This window comes from Crinia signifera, chromosome 8 (assembly GCF_055691185.1).
Source record: "Crinia signifera chromosome 8, ASM5569118v1, whole genome shotgun sequence".
In the NCBI taxonomy this organism is placed as follows: domain Eukaryota; kingdom Metazoa; phylum Chordata; class Amphibia; order Anura; family Myobatrachidae; genus Crinia; species Crinia signifera.
The window spans coordinates 23,090,072-23,115,386 of NC_139224.1; the positions used below are offsets into that span (position 1 = coordinate 23,090,072).

Genomic DNA, 25,315 nt, shown 5'->3' on the forward strand with positions numbered 1-25,315 from the left:
TTTAGATCAACTTTAAATTATTTTTACAGTCTCCATTAGTGATCCCATCCAGTCATTTATGTTGCCCTAATGTTAAATTCACCAATACGCTTTTATTGGAAAATTTATTTTAACAGAATTCTTTTTAGAATTTTTTTTTGTGTGTGGTTTTATTGTTGCCATTTTGTATCCCTTTCTGCTTAGGAGCTATGATGGTCATACTGAGTGACTGTGCTCAGGCAGGTAGTCACAGCCCATATGCAGTATATAGAAATTCCGATAAACATAAGCTACTCGTTTTGTTGAGTTGTAATTCCCCCACTAGGATTCCATGTTCTAAGGAGTCAGCATCATTTAGCCTAGGCCCTAAATCACTGTGGAACCGGAGGCACGGCGGATATCTTGTCCTCATTATCTCTTCTTCTATCATTACAGACATCTCAACAGCGAGCATGCATTGGATGACAGGAGTACAGCTCAATGTCGAGTTCAGATGCAAGTTGTACAGCAATTAGAGTTACAGGTAACATACCGTCACCATTTTCCTGGCTTCTTCTTTTGTCATTTAAATGTGGTTGTCCCCAGGCTTCTCCCTCCATTACATGAATTCAGGAGCTTGGATTCCGATTTGTCTTGAATATGCTAATCTTCTCACGAGCAGGAAGGAAATGTGATTGGTCAGGAATCTGCACCACAAGAGAACAATGGGGCAGATGTATTAAGCCTGGCGAAGAGATAAACTGGAGATAAAGTGGAGAAAAAGTGGAAGGAGATAACGCACCAGCCAATCAACTTCCAACTGTCATATTTCAAACACAGCTGATTGGCTGGTGCGTTATCTCCTTCCACTTTATCTCTTCACCAGCCTTAATACATCTGCCCCAGTGTGTCAGAATAGAACTTTGGCCACTTCAACTCTAAAGGGCCCCTTAAGGGCCCCTTACACTTGTGAGATTTTGTAAGATTTCATCCAATTTGAGTCAATTTATCTGACAAAATCTGATGTGCCTGTCTGACAAAATCTTATGTGCCTGATGTGTAGGACACAATCCACAATCCCTTGCCATTGGGTATAACCAAGAGATTGGATGAAATTGAACCTCTTGCCCATAGGATAAATCTTGAGTCAATCAGGTTCAATTTGTTGAACAATAAGTTGAACAAGTGTAAGGGGGCCTTAAGATTTGATATGACTCCCCCTAAATAAGAGAAGACTCATAAACAACATGTACCTGTCTTATGAAGTGTATCAGTACAGAAAATGAGAGGTGCTGACCATGTGCACATAATACCGTGTCCATAGGCCAGTTGGCTTGGCTTTGGAATCAACCCCTATGAACCTAAAAAGACTGATATCAGAGGACAATAAATAGAATGTATTACATAGAATGGGGTAACATTATGAGGTATAGGGGACATTATGATCTACCATTAAGGGCCTCATTCGGAACTGCCCGCTAGGCTATGTATATTTGCTGTCTAGCGAGCATGTAAACACCGCCCCGCCAAACGCGAGCAGATGTGTGCGCTTACACATCCGCTCGCATGCGGACACAAGATAAAAAAAAAAAAAAACAGTCAGTGGTCGCTCACCATCGAAGGATTTTCTATGGGCGCACCCACCATTTTTGTGGGCACGCCCATAAAATGCTTGTCGGTCCCCTGCAGCCGCCCCCTGCCTGCCTATCTTGTAGCAAACGCCCCCGGCGAGGGTATACTCTCCCAGAAGGCATTCGCTCCAGGTGTGTGCGCTTACACAGACCCCCGCCATCCGGAACGGGACGAATTTGGACAGGTCTGAATAAGCCCCTAATTTAAGTCATTGTCAATATAAACCTTTCTTAACCACTTAATAGTAAAAGGTGAATCCTAGCGCAGTACTGTATATGCGTCTGTAGATGAGGGTTCCTACCCACGTTAACGTGCATGGCGGTTGACGTTTGAGTAGGCCTAGGCAGGAGGTGATAAATGAACCCCCCCTCTCGTCATGGGCCTGCGATAACCCCCGATTATACCGGGTGTTGCATAGTGGCTTCTGAATGAAATGCCTGCTTTGTATGCAAGTCCGCAGAACGGAGATATATAGAGGGCCCTGGGCTAAATAGGGAAGATAATTACATTTGGAATTTTAAAGTCATTTGCAGCTTCAAATAGTCACGGAGAAATATCTGCAAAAACAGACTTAAACTTTCTGTTGTTGCTATCCCTCTGTTAAAAAAAAAAGAAAAAAAAGCATATATCTTTTTAAATACATAACATTTTTTTTCCTATCTCAATTTGTCTTGTGTCATTTTGGTCCCTGTGTGAATCTGGGCCTTGGTCTCTTCCCTCCCCTCCCAGTGTACTCTTCATTAACCCAGTACGGCCTAATTTATTTCCCAGTATGGTGGTGTGGAGCGTAAATTATCGAGGCTTGCAGAAACAATTACAGGAGGAAGTTGGCTATGTGGCCACATGAAGGAGACCAGCCACACACCAAGCAATTACGCACTCTTATTAAGATTTACAGCTGATACGTTAGAGTGGTAATAATACATCAAACATCATTTTCTCCAGCGGAATTTTAGTACTTCTGTTTTATTGTTGTTATAATGGTCATTTCCAATTATTCCATGTTCAAAAAAAAAAGGGTCAGTTTTATTAGAATCTTTGTTGAAGCAACAGAATACTGTTTGATTTAGTTATGTGTTCAGCCATACATGTGTAACTGGCAGCCCATACCCTTCATCAAATCCTATAGCGATGACAATGAGGCGTGAGTCCAAAAGTACCTCATGTCTCGCTCCGTGACTTCGTTAGATCCTAGTGAATAGTCCTGCTGCAGACTAAGGGATGCTGGTTCACCTCACAAAATGGCTGCCTCTACTTTGAGTAGATGATGGTTGACTTTAGGTCCTTTTGTTATAAAATGCGTAGTACGCCCGCAGTTCATGGCGATAATCATTTTTGAATATGAATAGATGTTTTGATTATAATGAACATCGCAAGCTACATAAATGTATAATGTTGTAGTACAGAAGTATATAACCTTTTTTCCCCTCTGTTACTTATGTTTTTGTGATTTATGAATAAAGCTTTTCACACTTTGGAATGCTGCACATTTTTTTTTGTTTTTTTTACTATGCAAAAAAAGATTTTGCAGCATTTTGCCAAAAATGATTGCATCATAATAGATGTAAGTTTTAACTCAACTGGCTAAACAAATTTGGTTTTGGGGGTGTCCCATTTCTCAGACATGAATCTGCGGAATGTTAGGATCTTACCCCATGCAGATACCTGGACGTGGTGGGTATCCCCATAATCTTGGCCAAGATTATATATCAAACCTAGCGCTTTTTGCAAAGTGTATTACCGTTCTAATCAGTAGTGTTATAAATAGTCCACTTGCATCTTTTTTCTCTTTGTGTGTGTGGCTGTTATAAACTATGACTGTAAATATTGCTGTGATTCCAATAAAATGTATTTTACATGTAATTAACAGTCCTCTATAACATAGAATAGTGTAGCGTTACTTATAGGCTGTGCAGGACATTTGCTATAGGAATCTGCTAATCTCATAAATTCCTATTGTCTAGCCTTACTCGAGTGACTCCCCTTTAAATATGGCAACAGGAGTTGGAGAACACAGGATATAAACAGCCATTTATAGTAAACACACGAGTTTAGAAGGTCACTTCTGCAAATTCCAAAGTATTCAGTCAACATTAAAAAGGGCAACTTGTCACGCTTTCGTTTGAGTCATCCGCTGCCGTACGGTCCTCTCGGATAAACGCTGCTGTCTTGCAGCTGTCACGCCGGCTTAGGTGGCTGCCCGTTGGTCTTTGAAGCCTCAATTGAGGAGGTGACCGTCATTTAATGATCTGGCTGGATTTGGAGGTCTTGCTAATACAGTTTGGGTTCTGCACAATCTATAATTGTTTTATTTACTTATCTTATTAAGTTCCAATAATAGATTGCAGTCTGCTGTCATTTTTTTCCTTTTCTTTTCTCTGGGACCATTCTAGCATCCGTCTATTTGAAGCCAACTATGTATACTTTACAGCGAGCGTACTAGAAGGTGGTCTGTGTGCCTTGGAGGGTTTTGACTTTATACTAATGTAATTTACAACATGGGTTATTTATATTATTTAGATAAAATAATTACATTTCTATTGCCCATGTGAAATGGTCCCAGTAACCAGACTAGAATAAGAGAGAGCAATAATCTATGATTGTTGTCAATCTCGTGTTCAGTATGTTCTATTCTCCTGTCAATCACTTTATCACTTAATAAGAGTGTATCTGTAACAAACACAATGGTCGGGCCCATTTAGCAAGCCACAGTCTACAATCATTAGCCTTTTATTCACTGGGAAGCAGTGACATCACTGAGGCACAATATGATTCAGTTATGTCACTGTTCCCCAGCAAATTGGTAAATGTAAGTCCACAAAATGGCAGCCACTGCAACGTGACACACTCATCAGTGGGTGGCCTCTTGAAGCATCACCACAGTGAAAATTGTTGAACTATAACATTTGATCCAACTGTGGTAATGCTCATGAACTATTTGGCATATATATATATATATATATATATATATATATATATATATATGATTTGGGATGATTTCAAATTATTTTTATTAAATGTTATTTGTTGGGCCCTACACGTGGTCCACAGCACCGTACAGAGGGCATCAAGAGGACAGTGCTTGGCAACACATTACAGTAAATAGAACATTTACAGTAGTGAGATGTTGAAACCCGAGTGGAAAAAAGGTGATGGTCATTGACTGAATGTAGAGACTAGGAGGCAGAATGAAGAGAGGAGGTTGGAGAACATGAAATCTCAACATATACTGTTAACAGGAAGTGAGCAGCCATCTTGGTGTTCCAGTCAGATGATGTACCCATAGACCTCAATGTAATAGTGCCTCTAGTGGCCAGACATGACAGGAAAATATCAGGAGACAAGTTTGTTTTTTTGTGGCGCAATAACTGAAACAAAGATTCTCTCAGAGAACCCTTCTTTTAAACCACAATAATCGCTGTAGAAAATATGATTTATAGATTTAGTACAGTTTTAGTATAATGTCCCTTTAACAGTGTGATGGTCACACGTTTGATTACGACTTGTTAATGAATAAGCGATGAGCAGCTATGCCTGCAGCTTAGCGCCAAGTAGTATATAATGACCCGAGGTGTAATAACCTCTCGTAATTTCCTCATATATTGTTCATGCATTCATTCACAGAAATTAATTTTATGCAGAATCATTGCACAGTGTAATGTATGCAGTGGGATGGTGATCAGGTACGTGTCCCCTGCTCAGCGCCGTGGCATTTGTAAAGGACTATTACTGAGGCGATGCTGCATGCAACTCCAATTACATTTTTATTTTTTGCTGATGCTTTGCAAAATACGTCTCAGTCTACCGCGTTGGCACCCCGCAACTGATCCTGGGTGCATGTCACGTGGAAAGATTCATTCAGCCAAAAGTATAAACACCAGTTTCATATTTTAGCTTAGACCTAATCGCTCAGTGGAAAATATAAGGCACACTGCCTGCGTGAGTCCTAATAGAGGAGAACCTATACGTTATCGTACACTGGAGTAGTGGTGGAGGCAAAACTGGCTGAGATTTGGGCTCTAAGATGGAGAGGGAACTTGGGCTACCTGAAGAAGGAGGTGTGTCTGTTACAGAGGGTGATCGCCTTGATCTCCCCCTCCCCTGGATCTGCCTCTGCTATGGTCTTATGTCAATAATATATATACAGATAAAGATGTAGCAGATGCATTTAAGCAATCCAATGTCTCCTCCATACCAGCATAGTTGGGCACCTAATACCTAGACCTGACCACTACATACCACAATCTGTGCCACTGGAAACCCATATCTCGAACAGGCTTAATCATGGTTGGCTCTTTGGCACCCGGGGAAATCCTTTAGGAATTGGAAACCAACTGACCACCGAGAGTGGGTGGTGCATGTGTCTTGTTGGTACAATTTTCCGTACCTATCTTCCTCTTGGCCACAACTCTATGCCCCATGGTGCATACTGTATTACCATTCTCCCAGTTAGTACCCTCGCCTGACCATTCCTGACTCCTACACTTCCTTGGTATGCTCCAGGATTTCTGTTATAAAGCAAGTGTTTTTGTGGTCATCCAATGGTCAATCCATAAATTTTCTAGTCTCTTAAAAAAAATGATTTGTATGGCTTACTTTGAAGCTGTCTTAAAATGCTAGCCCCTGGCGTGATTACTTTCCCTATCGTATGCCCCAAAATGCAATGTTGGTGGCCAACTCTTATCATCCTTCAGTAACTGATCTTGTGTTCCCTTTGTTTATTATGTGATTTCTGCCCATTATCCGTGACCTTGGGGGGCTGGGCACTGCGTTAGGCACTCATTTTCGCTAAGATGTGTTTTCTAGCGCAAGTTAACCTAATGTAACTTGTTCAATTCCCTTAGGTTCCAATTAGCGGTTGGGGGGGAGGGGGGGGACTAGGTTCATTGGCACTTGTAGCAACAGGAATATTTCGTATTTTACAGCCGCGGCGACTTCATTGATCCCCGCGAGGGTTAATCCGTTCCATGAAAAAAAAAAGAAAGAAGCTATATTTAACAAATCAAACTTCTCCACTCCCCTTTGCAATGTAGATTCAAAGCAATACACAGTGTCATAGACAGTAGATATTTTACTGTGTTTAGGGAATCCAATCCATTCAGCTATAAAGATAATGTGCCAGGAAGGCTGCGGAAATCACCCTCGCTGCTACTGCCAGCACCGACTTACCCTTCAAATTTCATTTTCATGTTGTCCTTTACAATCTACAATTTTGTAATCACCAACATATGAACTTTAGGTATCGCCTGTAGTGTCTGTACAACAGGATATCAGATTCGAGCAGGCATTGATATTATGTAATTGACCAAGAGTAAGCGTAGGCATTAGGTTGGGAATTATAAAAGTCATTTTGTGCGAGCGGCTTCCAGTCAGCTCCGTGGAAGAGAATACAAATAAAATGGTTACATTCCAGCATCTATTTAAGGGCAAATCCTAAAATGGTTTACACTGATGCTTGGTGTGATGAGGCTCTGATTCATCCTTCCAGTAAGATTAATTATGTGCATTTCAAGATAATTTCAGTGTCTTCCCAGACGTTTCTGGAGATAGAATATAGCGCACAGAGAACCTGTTTGCAGGCTGACATTTGGCCATCAGATACTGTTTTAGTATTGTGAATCTAATACTCAAACTGGTCAATAATGAAAATATACCTTGTAATATTCACAAAGGTAATTGTAAAAAAATAAGTAAAAAAGCACCCACCTCCATTTCACAATCCGAAGTGGAGTGGTGGTAGAGTCTTCGGCCAGGAACGTGGCGATGGGATCATAACCAAGCGCCTTTCTCAGAATGACACATACTTGGAATAGCAGCCATGCGAATAGTGGCAAATCCATTCCCAAACACTCCACCATCGAATGTGTGTGCAGCGGCCAAGTAACCTGGGACATCACAGGATGGCCTTGCACATGCGCACTATGAAGCGTGCCCATGTGCGTTCATTTGATTATCGGCTTGAGTTATATTAGTTCACCTTACAAAATGGCTGCCTTGATTGTGTGTAGGTTATGGCTATGCTCTTAAATGTTAATCATCACGTGGAAAGAGAAATATTATTTATTTTACACAGTTATCTTTTTATGGGTTGCGTATGAAATCCCGGCAGTTGGTATTAGGGATGCCAATCCAGGGGCATTTTTTCAATCCTGGGAATCAGGATTGAAAATGCTCAATCCCGGGATTGGCCTCCCAAATTAAAAAAAACACCCCACACATTTACTAATGCAGGTGGATCTGGGTTGACCATCGAATGATTTCTCCAGTGCACGTAGATTAGAGACACCTCTAAGGTGTCTCTGATTTGCGAGCGCCCTGTGCGGGAAGCAGGTGGGTAGCTGACATCCACTGACGTCAGCTGGCCGTCCTCCACACCCGCGTCATTGCCGGATCTCCAGCGTTTTCATGGGAATGCCTAGGAAACGCTGAGCGTTCCCATGGGCCGTGCCCCCCGCCCGTGTACGTTTGAGAACAATGTGGTGATAAATCCCTAAAGGTCTGGCCGATCTATCGATGCACCATCGGCCAGTGTGTATGACCGATATATCTGCAATCCGCCGACCGCCTGTACATCCGTGCTGGGATCCGCCGGTGATTGACAGCTCAGTGGTCGGGCACATGCAAATGCACCCGCACCATTTGTGATGTCAGTCTGGAAGGATCAGGCAGTGCGTATGGAGAATTTATCTACCAGTGTGTACCCAGCTTGACCCAGTACTTTTGATAATTTTTCTTTTTGATTATGCCAGTAGGTGGCACTGTATTGCTATGCCTGACCTAAAGTTCTGTTATTTCTCAGCATTACACTGTTTGGCAGCTTCCACTCATGTTACTACACGTAAATATGCACTTCCTATGTTATTTCTAACGCTTTTCTCTTTATAATTTCTTACAGCTTTCCAAAGACAAAGAACGCCTGCAAGCCATGATGACCCATTTACACGTGAAGTCAACAGAACCCAAAGCCAGCCCACAACCTGTGAGTATTTTTATGGGGCTTTTTTAGTGGGTAGAAAGGAATTTATACCTGAGAAATGGGTTATGTTCTCATGAATATTCGCCCCACCCACAAAGTGGCTATGTCCAAGTTGGCCTCACTTGCAAAGTGCACTGGATGCATAAACTAATTATTCTACACTGAAAGTTTGGGGAAATTTGAAGATATTTAGTTAATCACTTTACGTCACTTAGTTAAATATGTAAATTCCATTTGCTTAGATCCAGTGGTTTTCTTGAAATCACCTACTATTTCACACCTGTTTCTGTATATATTCAAGTCAGTGCCACTCTCCTGTGTACATATCAGTACATACAAATGGAAGGTGTGGGAGGGGCATCGACAACATGATTTCCTGTTTGGATAAGCAGCATAGTATTTTGTATACAAGACTCCAATATAGGGCCATGGATGGCTTCCATGGACATGGTGAAATATGAGATTTATCCGCCATTTTGTAGTTTTTGTGAGTAGTGATTCTTTAAAGGTGACTTTATGTATTAATTTGCGTTTTTTCATGATGTCCATTTTACCTCTCTGTAAAACAATTTTTTACTTTTCTGCTGGGTGGGGGGACATCGCCATTGCTATTTGCTGTGCACAGTACTTAGTTATTATAAAGAACATGCATGCATATTTCTGACTGAAAAAAATGAATAGCTTTGGAATTCATACACAGCGGGTCTTCTTGTGAGGAAAGTCTAATATTTCCGCACAGTGCTTTTATACCCATTTATTTAGAGTCCAAAGCAAACCTTTGACAGCTCCAACGTTGTTACAAGCGAACATCAAGCCCACTGATATGTAAACCAGCAATAGACAGCCTGTGTGAGGTTCCCTATTGTCAGATGCAGAGATTGTTTGGATTAGTCTATGTAAATTTACAGTTGCACCACCCTTTGGCAAATATAAGAGGGAAAAAAATCAATTTGTATATGAAAAGGGTCTACACTTACAGGCAATCAACTACCAACCCTTTTGTTTTTTTTAGGGTTTTTTTTTTCTTAAAAGGGTGAGGAGGGTGTTGTTATTCTCTGTAGGCAGTATGCTAGGCTCAAACGCACTCTTCACATTGAAAAAAATGTGTTTTTTTTTAAATATTTTTCATCTAAGTTTTAATTATTGGAAAGTTGAGAAAGCCACGCCAAGGATTAAATAGACAGGTGCTTTGGCTTGGATCTTTTTCTACAGGACACAATGGCATTGTGGGTAGACAATTACATTTATATATGATTTCAAACATTTGTCCTGGATTTTACTTATTGTTTTTGTACGAGGTATCAGGAATAAAACAAATCAGACTTTTCAATTGCATCACGCCAGTAGACTGAGCACTGGTGGAATTGTCCATGAGGGCAAACTCTTTGAAAGAAGACCTGCTGAGGTCCGCCACTGTGTTGACTATTAACATGAGTTGGGGTAGCTTGTAGACCGATATTGCAAGCTTTAACTTCAAGTCAAGATTCATTGACCTCCAGCGTTATTGCAAAATGTATGGCCGGAATGGCTAACACCTGCAACATACAGTACATGTCCATTGATTAATTAGCCTATTTGTGGTTATAGAAAGTGACATGATCAACAAGAACACCAGTCTACAACTTGTAACAACATCCATGCCGTGGCCCACCTATACGATATGAGAGAATGTAGCCTGTAATTTCACTAGGAACCAATTATCTCATCTAGGCAGTGAGTGTTTCTACATGGACAGTAGAGATCATGGCTACCTACCAGCTGTTCCTGTACCTGCCACTTTTTACCTCCCCTGGGAAATAGTCCATAGAGTAATATCGCTGTGTCCACAGTGGAAATGGCTGACAGTGCAAGCCATTTTAATACCCAGAATGCCGTGCATAAGAGTTACCATTATAGAGCTGTAAAATTATAGTCTCAACGGGAAGCGAATTGATGTCTCTGCCTGCTCTGAGTAGGAAGAATAGATCACACTAAGTTGTGATGTGAGGGTGTTTTTTTCTAGAAGTTTTGGGGACCGCTTCACTATTTGCCTTGGAGCCCCACAAAATTCCAGTTATGCCCCACCCCAGACCAAGGCACTTCATGATTAGGCTAAGATTTAGAAGGCTTTTTGTGGAATTTGTCAGGCTGATTATCTTGCTTCGTGGTCCCCGAGGCCATATGCTACAAAATCAGCATAGTTGCCTTAGGATGGCTACTAAACTGAAGTATGTGTCCAATATTAGAATTTGGCCCCCAATTTGGGAATTTGTGAGAATAGATATCTGAAAATGTTTTGTTGAATTTTGCATCTATAACAGAACTTACAATGAATTTATTGATAAGTAAAAAAAAATATTATTATAATTAACAAAATTATAGTATCTCTAAATATTTACAGTGTAATGTTATTCCTGTGTGTTAAGCACAAAAACAAAATTGTGATTTATATCTTTTTTTTTTATGATCACAATCAAAGGAACCGTTTATGATCCACTTCCATCAGAAGTTTCAGGTGTCCATAAAAACCCAGAATATATTTTAATTAGAAAAGTTGTCGTCAACATTTTGTATATTGTATCAGGGAATAATTGCTTTTTTTTAAGTATTCCCAAACGTCACACAACTGTCATCCATGAAAGAGGCAATATAATTTTTTCTAATGGCTGAGCAGTAATTAAGTTTTTCCGACAGTGAGCCAATTCAGACTTGACCTAAAACATTTAAAATAACATTTTCAAATCAAATGCTTGGTTAAATATTCCATTCTTTGTATTTCTTTTCACTGTAAGCTGAAAGCAATTAATGTATTTTTTTTAAATAAAAAGCAAAAATATATATATATATGATAAATAGAAATATGCACAGCCAATTAAATGTACCATAAAACTATGTTGTAACATTGGCTAAGTAAGCTGCGAAAATATAAAATAAAATGGTTGAGTTATAGTGTTTAGTTTTTTTTTTCTTCTAATATTTGCACACTTGGCAGAACCATTATATAGCCCAAAACATAATTACATATTTCCATTTATTTTAAGCACAATTAAATAAACATTTAATCATTTTATTTTTGGGAATGAGGGCACAGTTATGAAGAAAATGCTGGAGACATATTTGCTTGGCAATGTCATGGAAAATATAGATAAGACAGGGGATAAGGGGTTGTGCAGCTTATTTTATATTACACTTTGTACACTGTCACTTCATTTAAAATAGTTTTAGACTACCTATAAACCACAATACTGTTGGCATTCATAGCATGCTTTATTTATGGTATCTTGGGGTTACATTTACAAACTCAGCGTTGAGTGTAAGGGGCTAATGTATGCATTTACGAACATTATTCGTAAATAATGCATATAAAAAAAAATAATTGGTTATTAAATGTGTATTTTATCCCATGCAACACAACATTGATTTAGAACAAACTTTGAGTAAATGTACCCCCTAGATTTGGGATACTTCTAACAGAAGATGATAGGAATAGTTAATTTGCCACAAGGAAGGATGCCAATATATCTGTGAGAGATGTTCAAAATAAATAAAAATTAGAAAGTCTCTCACATATGTTATATAAATTCAAATAAAAAAAAGTTATGTAAAAAAAGATTATATAAGTTATTATTATTTAAAAAAAAATGTTTGCTTGGCAAGTTTTACACCTATTTTGTCAAATTCACTTGGAACCCAAAGGGTTAATAAGCTGAGTGCTGTTTATTTTTTAAATTTTTTCCGGAAACTGCTGGAGGTGGAACCCGTAATAGAAAAATATCATGATTTTGATGGATGGAGACAAAACTCCTGATAATCAATTGCTAAATGCAGGAACTACTGTCTTACTGTATGTTCAGTGGGCGGAAATGATAGGAGTGGCCCCTTTTAAAATTGTTATCTCTCGGCTCGTTACTGCCTATTGCTCCTGATTACAGTCTCCAATCTTCAGTGATTAAAGCCCAGAATATTCTGGGCAATTAAATCATCAATTTTGACCCTGAGCAGACTGGCGCGGCTAATGGCAGCAATCTGTGCCCTGGAGCATAAGGTAGAACACCGGGCTGGCACATGTAGTTGGTAGAGCGGCTTATTCAGGTATGGTTGGCGTCCGGCAAGGGTTAAAAAGATGTATTTTATTTAAGTAAAGATGTAAGCGCATCCCTCGTGATCTCTCGCCAGTCTTCTCATGTAATACATTTAGGAAAAACAAAAAGATACAATTATGTGTACTAAGCAGGACAGTTAATGGAAATCCATTTTGATTAGGGGTTTACATCACTGCCTGTTTATGAAAATTACTGGTGACTCATTCATCATTTTTAAAGAGATGTTATAGGCAGCGAGAATAAAGCACACGGTGCCCTCGATATTACGAACATGTAATTCACAAATGAAATATGGGAAATAGGGTCACAGAATTGTGTTCATATTAATGTATAGAAAAAAAAACAGTAGGTATGTTACATTTCTCACTGTTTATACATGCTTTATTCATGATTTACTGTATAAGGGGGAATTGGTAAGATGGTAGGCAAATGCGCACGCAGAAGAAGTTTATATGACACTATACTATACACTATAAGTTTGTTTATGTTGTGATAATAGATATATAGTAAAGAGTAGGAATAAAACTCAGGTGCGGAGAAAGCATGCTGAGACAAGAAATATCCAAAAGGGACATTTATAGATTATATTTCATGGACAGCGGGTAATTGGATCGCTGGGGGCCATCTAATTAGCCCCTAAATGCTAGTGCAGATTATCAGGGATTTTGTTTCATCTGGCTCAGGCATGTGAAGAAGAATCCCTGAAAATAGCCCCGTTTTCAGGGAACGTTTGTTTTCACTGTGAAAAGTGTGTTTTATCTGGCAATCTAATTAGATAGCCTGATTTAAAAAAATATCGGTGAAGCATCGGGGGGGGGGGGGGGAGGCAAGAAACTGACGTTTTTAGCTCCTGATGTTTTATCGGGATAACCCCCTTAGCTTGTTTGATGACTTCAACTACTATTTTCCTGCTGCACTTTTAAGAATTGGGAGCGGATAGGTTGGCTTTTTCACTGTCTATTGTCTTTGAAAGAGCATTGGCTGTGGAATAACCGCTATACGTTGCTTAATAGAATGCAGTAGCAGCTATGGTGCATGTACCTTAGGCTAGAAGACAGAGCTGCACAGCTTCCTAATAAAACGTATGATGCTAAAGTGGTAGTTAAATGGTCATAAATTGGTAAAAAAAAAAATTTGAGTGCACAGAAAATTTGCCTATTTTTGGCCACGTGCAGAAAGGCATACCTATTAAGGTGCAGATGTGCCTAGGTTATGATGAGCTTCCATGATCAGGGGGTGGCTACACATCCTGTGTAGTAGGTGCAAAGGATAGGCCTCCAAACCATCCAGTGCTCTGCCTATCAGGTGGCGTTGCATACTAACAGGGAAGGGACTACAGTCATCTTGGCCTCTGCTCCTCCCTCTGTACACACAGCGGGGGGCTAGAATGACGTGTTATTCAACATCCCAGTTTGGATAGGACAGCAGTGGAAACTATCTTTCTCTGAAGATTACCCATTGCTGACATGCATTAGCCCCTTTGCCTAAATGAGACTTGCCCTTTTATTCCTCCTAGGTAGTAAAGTTTGATAAGTGCAAAATGCTTACGGAACTAGTGTAGTGCCTCTGAGTTCTGCCAGGCAGGCGAAGCACATCAGAGCATCCGCCAGGCGGAGGCAGCGTGTCAGGGTTCTGCTGCGGGGAGGCAAGTGTGTCAAGAGTTCGTCCAGGTGGAGGCAGCACAACAGAGTTCTGCTGGGAGGAGACAAGCGCATCAGAGTTCTTCTATCAATGGCAATAGAGCAACTGGCCATCGATAGTGTTAAACAATGCAATGGATGACCATTGGTATATTTACCTATCGGTGGTCATCCATTTTGTTTGACTGATTGGCCTGTGGGCCATTTCAAACATTGGGTGGGGCTATGCTCCGTGTCCCTGCACTTTAAAAAAAACAAAAGCAAAACATTGGTTTTGCTGTGCCATTGATTAAGGGAAAACCATCTGGTTCTCCCCCCTCGATGGCAGAAATGTTCAACATCGGTAATAAACCATCGATTACCATCAAAGGCAAACACATCAGAGTTCTTCCAGGCAGAGATGCCTCGAAGAGTTTTGTCAGGTAGAGGCAGAGCCTCTAGAGTTTTGTCAGGCGGAGGCAGCGCCTCCAGAGTTTTGTCAGGCGGAGGCAGCGCCTCCAGAGTTTTGTCAGACGGGCCAAGCAGAAGTAGCGCTTCATAGTTCTGGTCACTAAGGGTTTAAAAAAGGCTGCAGCAGTACAGGCCTGGCCCACAAGTCATGGGGGCCCTGTATGACACGTTGGCTGACATGTTTCTTGCAGTTCCAGTTACGTATCCTAGTGTTCAGGATCCAGCACCATGCTTCCTCTCTGAGCCAGGGAAGAGCACGGGAACATTACATGCAGCAGATCTCACTGTCCAACAAAAGAAAAAAAAAAAGTAAAAGAAAATAAAAGCCTTCAATAGCGACTGACAGGGTCAGCATTTCATCAAATTGTGGGTTAAGCCTACAAATAGATGTGGAAGATGAAACGCCCCACGCTCACAGCTCCAGCTTTTTGTTCTCTTTTTCCTCACAGATTGCAGTCATGTTTAATTTGGAAACTGGGCTCCTTTGGCAAATTAGCAATTAGAACAATTTTGTGGGAATATGTATATGTGTCATTAGTTTTCCTGCAAATTAATAGCGGGGGCAGAGGTCAGGCAGACATTTTCCACTCGGCTGCTGCTCCACTGTTGAGACTTGGCACTTTGTTTTGGAATAGCATCAGCTGCAGCAAGTCTCCGTCTTCCTCCCGCATCCGTCTTTTAATTAGTTTACCTCATAGCTATTATTACAAATGTTGCTGCCTCCCTTTCTTAAAATAAGATTACTGTTTCAACCAAATATTCCAGCAAACACCCTTCACCACCGCTGGCTGCCGTCCGGGGTCATTCATATGCAGCGTTTAATCATCAGATCACCTCCATAAGTATCTTCTAATTAGAGCTCTTACAATACAATTTCATCTGGTAATTAGCCAAGATTGGCTGCTTACTCTTCCTACTATTAGTGGTATCCCAGCAGCGGGGCGTGAATCGCTGTCATTTGTCAGGCCTCTGAAATCGCCACCTTCGCCCCTCCTGTACCCACTGTCTTCTCAAAAGCCACCGTTTAGATGTGATCTTGGCTACACTAAAGGCGTCCTCTCATCTCCATTGTTCTGTCTAGCTGTGTAAGTATCACCACTGGTAGTCTGTTATTGGCCACGCTGTGGTGGTAGGGTATGTATATAGAAAAATATAATGCTTGCTGGCTTTTTTTTAGTACCCTTAGGGGTTTAATTAATCTGGGATTCCGACATGGAACATCACGACAGTCAAAATCCCATGCCGTTTTTGCTTCTCTTGACTGTAACTCTACAAGTCGGAATTCAATGTTCCAACTGTCGAGTGTCGTTAGGTCTGAGGTTTGGCGAAAAAGGGCCGAAGAATGTTGAGAAATGGCCTCAAGTTCGACAATACGAGCCACTTTTTGACAAAACAAAACCTATTTTTTTTTTAAAGTTGGATCGGTTTTGTCGGAAACTGCCTTCAATGCTGTCGAAGACGGCAGCATTGTATAGGCGATGGCCGCTATTTCCACAGGCGGAAATTGTGTCCGAGATTGAATACCCCCCAGAGTGTGTTACACTACTGTTCAGTGCCACAAATTGAGTTGGGAGGTTGGAGGGTGGGGCGATAACTCATTGGACACAAAATGCATCATCAAGCTTTTGTGCCATCCACTTAGCAGAGTTAAGCTGGGCATATACCTGGCTGATGGATCCGCTGTTCCGAGGCATCTGTGTGCATACATACTTGCCATTCATCTGGCCTGTGTGTCATGTATGATGTCATACCTTCTGGGCATTTAAAATGTACCTGCCCGGTCAAGATGTCCCTCATCGGCGACATCTGTACACAGAGCCAGATGTAGCTATATCTGACTGCTTGTATGACATTTGACCACAATCGCCAGTGACGGACATCTTGACCAGGTGGATACATTTAAATGCCCACCCAGTTATGACATCAGACATGACACGCAGGCAAGATGATTGTAAATCTATATCGGCTGTACTGCATAGCTAAAGCACTATTTCTATGAATGATGTCTTACCAGCTTTAGTTTGTGGAATCTGGGAGGTCTTCACCCGGACATTCCGAGCCAGTAAAGAAGTTTGAAATATATATTCATATAATAGAGCATATAATAGAGCATAGAGCATATAATAGAGCATTCCATCCAAACAAGATTAAGGGGTTATTCAATCACCGGCGACCATCTCCCCACGAGGGAGATGGCAGCCGGGCCCTATTCAATGCGGTCTTCCCCGACAGCATTGAGCAGGGTATCTCGGCAGAACGAGCCCGACTTCACAAGCGAGAACAGCCGGGAAGTGACAAGCCGCCGGCTGCAGCTCGCCTCTTCCCGGCCACAACTCGTAGCCAAGCCCCCTTCTCATCCCGCTGCAGGTCGTGCTGACCGAGAACGGGACAGGGTCACGGCGGTCGAGCAAGCTCGACCGCCGTGACTTCCAGGTTGAATACTCCCCTAAATTGTGCATATTGCCCAATCACAAGCAGTTTCTTAGGATGATCCAATATTTCACCCCAATATACCAAATATATATAATATACTAACTATAGTAGTGTATACAGTATACTACATAGTAAGACATAATGTGACACCACCTCAAATGTGTATGGAAACAAAATTTTGTCTTGTGCACGTTTGTCTTTTGTTCCGCTACTTGAAAATCTACATCTGTATTTCATTTACCAAGTAAAAAAATGACAGACATTTGTATAATAAACTGTTAAAAGGCTGCATTACATGTCTGTACTCTGGGGATTATCATTAAATCACAGCTCATATCGCACTCAGGCCTAGCTTGTAATATGAGTTGAGGTATATTGATAAACTTTAAAGGTCACAGAATCTCCGAACTACAACTCTTGTCTATACCGTAAGGATAAAATTCCTTTTAAAAGCAGTTTATTTTTTTTCACAAAGGTTTACAGAAGCTCTCATGGTTCCAAGATAGCTCGCTCATCCTGCTTTTAATGCCGCATCGGCGACATACCCTTCCCCCACTCACTCATGATAGATCTATGCATTTAACAGAATTAATTCTAAGATTATGCCTGATAAGGGAGCGTTCTTTAAAATCAATTAAGGAAACAAAAGAGGTTCTCTTGATTAATACCATATACTGTACCTTTCTGTTACATGACCGCATATGTTTTTTGGCACCGATCTTATACAATTTCACGTTACACCGGCAAATTATATTTAATGGCAATTACACAGTTCTGCATTTTTATTTTATAACTAATTTATTGTTAAAAAAAAAAAAAAAAAAGACTCGACGGGGTATTCAATTTTGGGTCACGGCTGTCGAGCTGCCCCGACAGCCGTAACCCTGTCCCGTTCTCGGTCTGCTCGACCGAGAATTTGCAGGCGGGATTCAATGTCCTGCCTGCAGCGGGACGAGAAGGGGGCGTGGCCGCGAGCTGAGGCCGGGAGCTTGTCATCCACTGACCGTTCTCAGCAGAACGAGCCCAACTGCTTGTGAAGTCGGGCTCGTTCGGATGAGATCCCCTGTTCAATGCTGTTGGGGAAGACGACATTGAATAGGGCCCCGCCGCCATTTCCACTGTCGGGATCTGGCTGCGGGAGATTGAATATCACTAATAAGACTGACTGATTGCCGTATTTAATGTGGCCCTGTACGTAAGGTGTAATTTATATCTGAAAAATAAGTTTGTGGAATGAGAAATTAAAGGAACCTTGTCACATTAATATTAGTGTTCTGCTCAATGTAAAGTTGAACGACGAGTGTTATGTGCGTCGGTTTGTGATACTATCCGGCCATACGGCGATCACCGCTTACGAAGGAGATGTTTACACTTCATTTTTAACCTAAACATCGGTCTGATGAAATATTAAAACAACAAATGAAAGTGTATAATTAATTTGTATGTGGTGAGAGAAGCATTGTATGTTTATACCATGTACAGTGGCAGCTTGTTTAAAGTCTGCCCTATATTTAACATAACATAGCCGTGTTTTAGATTTCACAGTGACATAATGATCTATTGGTGTATTATATTTACCACAGCGATTTATCCGGCTTTCCGATCTATCGCGTTTATCCAAATATAGCTCTCAGGTTTGGCTTGAAAGTCTACAGCTCAATAATATTGGAGGAAAGGGGGTAATTGCAATGAAATACTTGGGACGACGCTCGCCGCACGCTGCCACATTTCTTAGAATGTCCTGCCCGAGTCTTCTCACCGAGTCAAACCTATCAACAATCGTCCATGTAAATTGTGTATCACATGACATTCCGATGTTGGAAACACTAGAAAGTAGCAATGTGATACATGGTCTGCGTAAGAGGCTGGTACATTATTATGTACTAGGCCAAACACCCCTGAGGGGCTGTTGCTCAGTTCAAAATTCAAATAGGGAAGCCACACCTACTGTCACCAACTGACATTCTAAATTGACTCTCTGGCAGAGGGTGTGGCTCCCCTATTTGAATTTTAAACTGAACTTCCACAGATCTCTGCCACAGCGTACCAGCCCAATTTGCATATAGCTTTTTGATTGGCTAGGCTTGCCATTACTAAGCACTTCTTTAATTGTCTTAATATTCTTGTATGTTTGCAGCTCAACCTGGTATCCAGTGCCACCCTTTCAAAGACTGCATCTGAACCATCCCCACAAAGCTTACCTCACACCCCCACCACCCCGACCACACCACTCACTCCTCTTTCCCAGGGACCTTCAGTTATCACTACCACCAGCATCCACAATGTGGGACCCATACGGAGGCGGTACTCTGACAAATACAATGTCCCCATCTCTTCTGGTAAGTGGAAATGTCTATGATCAGGACAGCTGGTGGCTCTGTGTTGTGTCTGTGGAACTACGAGTGGCAGCTGTGTCCTGTAGTTACACAACCACTGCAATGTCTCTAGCTACCTACGGGTTCAGTATGATTTCCCGACGGTCAAAATAAAGACATGTTTAAAATGCCAACACGGTCAAGATGTCGGCATGTCAAAAAGGCGACGTATGGTTTTGGGTGTCTGTTGATGTAGGTTGACATGGACCTATGTTCTTACTTCACGATCCCAGTGGGCATTATAATAAAGTCGGTTTCAAAGAAAAAAAAAACATGAAAAACTCTTGTCGACTTTTTGACATGTTGACATCTTAAATGTCTGTATTTTGACCATGCTGGCATAATGAATGTCAGCATTTTGAACATGTCGGTATTTTGACTGCCAATGATTGTCGTATTTTGACTGCCGGTGAATTGACTGCATCCGCTACCTACCTCTTGTTGTCCACTGTCTTATGTCTTACCTTTTTGTTTTTTCTCTTTTACATACGTGGCAGACATTGCACAGAACCAAGAGTTTTACAAAAATGCAGAAGTCAGACCACCCTTTACGTACGCATCGTTAATTAGGCAGGTGAGTGCGCAAAACATTCCTTGTGTTCAGTACAGGTGTGATAACCGAGAGAAGAAGGGGGGATCCTGGATGTAAGTGAATGCAACATAATGTGATGAATTACTTTCATTACTTCATTTCCAGACATTGGTTGAGCCTTGTTCAGTATGGTAACGTTCCATTTTATAGCCATAAATTAGTTTTGCACTACTTACCTACATTGTATCAGGGCTAATGATCCGAGTAATTAACTTTCTCAATTTAAAACTTGACCATTGAGGTGGGCTGAACTGTTATAACAACTTAATATTATGTTTCGCCAGCTTATAGAGATCACTTGCCTACATGCAAATATATGTATCGTCGAAGATGGGATGTTGCCTATAGAAACCAGATTCTACATTGCTATGGGCAACATCCCATCTAAAATAGAACTCCCATCTTAGTAAGACTCCTCCCGATATGACGAGTTTCCAAAACAGGATGTGGGTGTGTCCACAGCACTGGCGGGTGGCTGCCTCCAATGCATCAGGAGTGCAACACCCCCCTAATGTCAAAAATAGATTTTTACACTATAACTAGTAAAAAACACACCAAAATCACTGGTGTATCTATCTAGGCCCACAGTTAATCGCACTCACCTCTCCGACAGTCAGGCAACACTGTGGCAAAAATCAGTGGGAAAATGGCGGCTATGAACATTTTGCAAGTGATTTGCACATGTGCAATAGAGGTGTCTTTGGAAGTGCCGGAGACCTGCACATACACAGTAGACTCAGGAACTATGGAGGAGGAGGCCCATTCGGAGCCTGCACTGTTAAAGCGCACCTGGACACAATTTATTTTATTATTAATTTATTTAAAATTTCTCAAGAACAAGGCATGTGCTTTTTAACCTATTTGGATATAACCTTTATAGAAATATTTACACGCTTGTTTTTAGTAAACATAATTTGCAAAATACCGGTGATTATACGCGAGTACGAAACCTTTCAGTAATCCTTTTTTTTTTTTTCATTTGCCACAAGAGTTTTGGAAACGGCCATATCTAACATAATTGCTTTTGATTAAGTATTACAATAAGATGTGATTATTAGAAAATTCATTTCACACAACAGTGAAAATGAGGCTGTTTAAAGATGGCAAGTCAATTATCACAAACTACCGGAATCTCTGATCCCAAGAATTAATCTGAGCTCTAAATAATTACTGAGCTGTAATCAGCTGGTGGAATGTTTTCCCGTTTGCTTTGATCCTGCTTTGTGAATGACTGATAAATTAATATTTCCACTCGGAAACCAAAATAAAAACTCAAAACAATTAGATAATTCCATTTTCAATGTTGTTATTGAATTGCTAAATAGAGGTATTAATCCCAGATCGTGTTGTGAAGTCTGGCGTATTTATTCGTAATGAGCCATTTCGGCAGCATCTGAACCTGAGTTATCTACAGATGTGCACTTGTTACTATGCTTGGTAAAATAAAATCAGTTTAAACATAAAAAAAAAGAAAATCCGGCTCTGCGCTATATTCGTGTCGCAGAATTGTCATCAAACTAACTTTTTCCGTACCATCATTTTTTTGTTTTTGCCATATTTTCTAGGCAATTCTTGAATCTCCGGAAAAGCAGCTAACACTAAATGAAATCTACAACTGGTTCACGCGAATGTTTGCCTACTTTCGGCGCAATGCCGCAACGTGGAAGGTAAACCTGAATTATTTAACCTAATTAACAGGCGTCCCATACCTAGATTCATGGGCAGATGTTGGAGAAAGGGCTAAAAGGTTGTTATAAAATTGTATTAGAGTTATACGCCAGTGGTTCCCAAACTTTATTGAATCACGGTGTTCTAAAGTATCAGGATATTGAATTCCGGCACTTCAGAAATTCAGAATTAAGTAAATTGTGCTGTCCGGTTGTTCGTTATTATATGGAGGTGGACAGGTTCCACTACTGTTTGTCACACATTGTTTGACTGACACATTGTCCTAGACCACCAATCTAATTCCCGCAGCCGCCAGTTTGGGAACCACTGGTATATAACCTGCCTCTAGTGAGGGTGACCATTTTATGGGCTGTATGAATACCCATAAGAATACAAGTATACAACTCCTCACTATAAACACTTTAATGGATTCTATCTCCAGACTAGAGAATTGATGGCGTAGACTCACATTAATGTTGTTTGAGGCAATAAACGTGGCTACCTCTACTGTGTGTGTTCACTTTAAAGGGAAACTCCGTCAGCACAGAATTGTATTGTCCATTGCATATATCTCTTTATGGGGCAGATGTATGAAGCAGTGATAAGGGAGGAGAAGTGAGCCAGAGGAGAAGGAGCCATGGCAACCAATCAGCGCTGAAGTAACATCTATAATTTGCATACTATAGAATTATACAGAGCAGCTGATTGGTTGCCATGGGCCACTTCTCCACTGGCTCGCTTCTTCTCCCTTATCACTGCTTCATACATCTACCACTGTGTTCATAACTGAAGAGATACAGAAACCGATATAATCATGTGTTATGTAAACATAACAAGGAGGCCTATTTATTAATGAAATCTACGCTTAAAATTTGTGGAAATTGCTGTTCATGGGAAGAATTCAGTTGCGTTCTGACTGCCTATCAACCCTCATAGTTTTTTATGCGGACAGTATTTAATTGCAAAGCATGTCTGCAGATTTTGACTGTATATTGTAATGTTGGGGAAATAAAGGGATCACTTTACTTCTCCCTGATAGCTGTGAGACGCCCTTATCTGACCCAGAGTCCCCGCCACTCAAATTGATACAGTTTGCTGTAAAAATGATCTGTATTGCCGCAATATGCAGTGAATATGGTTCCTTAGCCCTGTGGGTGTCAACGTTGCTGTTAGAGGTCCTCGAAATATCCACTAAAAGTGCCAGCGCCACTCACAGCATCTGTACTTTTAGTATAAATAAATACAAAAACAGACAAGTCAAATAATTGAAGCTTAGTTAAATATCGCACCCCAAAAATAAGAACAGTCACAGCTTAAAAATGCCAGCGCCGCTCACAGCTCACTTGATCATGCCAAGATTATCCATTGTATAAACCAGGTGTTATATGTTTTATTTATTTGTACAGCCCATTAAAGAATTGGGGTATTTTGCATTCTGTAGAACATATAACATGAGCAATCATTACCACGGGGGTGAAGCCGTATTTGTACTGTAAAACAAACATTAACATATTATTCCACTATAAATCGTGATAAATGGTCAAACGATGGACTGAATTACCCAAGCAATTTACGATGTTTTCAGGGTAATTAATAGCAATACTTAAGATAATTGCCTGTAAGGAGGATTGACTAAATAAAAAATGTTGAATAAAAAAAAAAAATACCCCAATCAGCTTTGCCCTAAGTCCTTATTACAGATTTCATATTATGTTATTGTGACGATTCTTTTGTTTGTAAAAAGTCATAAACAGATAAAATGGCATTATTTTACATAGATATAGTGATTGTATATACTTTGTGCTATATGTTCATAAGTTGAAATATAGTTCTTGAACGTCACATATTTATTTAGCTTTCAATTAAAGTGGGCCCTTCTCCGAGGCATAATGGAAGCTGCCATATTGTGGAATGAGCTAATAGTTATGGGAATGCAGCCAATCAGTGTCCAGTTTCTACTGAGACCCTCTGCGGTGTCACACAGTAGTAGTTATCTGATAGGCTGCATTTGTTATGAATGGCTCCGCCTACAAAATGTCTGTCTCTCCTTTGTGTAAGTGATTTATGCAGATTATATAGAATGTCGATATGATTTTGAAAAGGTAAGGTAGGAATGATGTTGCCATTTCTATGTTTTTTTATATAAAAATATTAAAGTATCACTTTTTAGGGAACGTATATTTGTTGAAAAGGCTATTAATGGAGAATGTATACAGAGGGTGTTCCCATTGCTGTGGCTGAAAGTGATATATATGTATATTGCACTAGTTCTTACAGTCTATACCAGTGGCTCTCAACCTCGGTCCTCAAGTACCCCAATAGTTCATGTTTTTTAGGTTACCCTGCAGGTACTCATTATTCACTGACACGTTTTAAAAAACAGGTGGAGCTAATTTCTTCACTTGCGATTCTGTGTGGAGAAATGTAAAATGTGAACTGTTGGGGGGGGGGGGGGGGGGTCATTGAGGACCGGGTTGAGAACCACTGGTCTAGACGACAAATAAATCTGCTTCTTAGTGAGTGCTTCCCAGAGGCATATGTAATTAGGGATGCCAGACGATCTCTGATATTTTATTAAATGTTTTTTTATTAAACTGGCATTCATTTCCATGGCAAAACCATGCCTAGTAATTTATTGCCTATTTTAGAAAAACACCCGGGATCGGCTGGCATCCCACCCCTCCATTAAACTTGGACTCTATGACATATCCCACCCTAAACTTGGTCCTCAAAGCACATGAACGATCCATGCTTGAGCACAGATGGTTAGATCCAATTGACTGAAGTACTAATTTAACCATCTGTGCTCAAGCATGGGATAGCCTTTAAATGCATACTGTTAGGGTGCCTTGAGGAACAGGTCTGGGAACCAATGCCTTTAGTTATGCATTTTACTATATACTGGATAATATTAAGGTTTATGAAACACAAACTCTATTCCATTCATTTAAGAAGACCAGTGGGATTATAAGTGAAGGGTGGTTTTGTAAAATCCTCTTGAACTATGAATGGTACATTTTTCTGCATCGGCAATCACGGCACCTTCCCTTCCATTCTCATCTGCCACCAAAGCCTGACAACATATATGATTCCTAAAAGTGGTACACCCCCGTGACGCTGTGTGTGATGATTGCTGTTGATGCCTAGCGCTCACCTATGAATGTTTTCTCTCCTGTCCCTGCTGCAGAATGCAGTGCGCCATAATCTTAGTCTACACAAGTGTTTTGTGCGAGTAGAAAACGTAAAAGGGGCAGTATGGACAGTGGATGAAATAGAATTCCAAAAAAGGAGGCCACAAAAGATCAGTGGGTACGTCCGCCATCATTTCAACTTCTTGTAGTGTGTCTGAGGTTTGATGTGGTGACGGAATAACAGAAATGCACTCACAATGGGGGGAGGGAAGCACATTACGTCATCCCTGCCATTTTGTATACCTACCGTACCCCTGTCCTGCTTGCCTCGGTGTTTGCTGCATCACACGCCCGGTGCTTATCGGCACCAATGCCTAT

At 40.7% G+C, this 25,315-nt stretch overlaps 1 protein-coding gene across 12 annotated transcripts in view; it reads left to right on the forward strand.

Annotated features, from left to right (window-relative positions):
• Positions 1–25,315, forward strand: part of FOXP1 (forkhead box P1) — a 552,073-nt gene that overhangs the window by 506,537 nt on the left and 20,221 nt on the right. For 8 of the 12 annotated variants that reach the window (XM_083155980.1, XM_083155981.1, XM_083155986.1 and 5 more), the window contains 6 exons: positions 415–502; positions 8,486–8,569; positions 19,309–19,510; positions 20,035–20,120; positions 21,704–21,805; positions 24,994–25,115. In XM_083155980.1, the coding sequence (XP_083012106.1) occupies positions 415–502; positions 8,486–8,569; positions 19,309–19,510; positions 20,035–20,120; positions 21,704–21,805; positions 24,994–25,115 (684 nt within the window). The remainder of the gene's footprint in view (positions 1–414; positions 503–8,485; positions 8,570–19,308; positions 19,511–20,034; positions 20,121–21,703; positions 21,806–24,993; positions 25,116–25,315) is intronic. The other 4 variants (XM_083155982.1, XM_083155985.1, XM_083155988.1 and 1 more) reach the window with 2 other exon arrangements.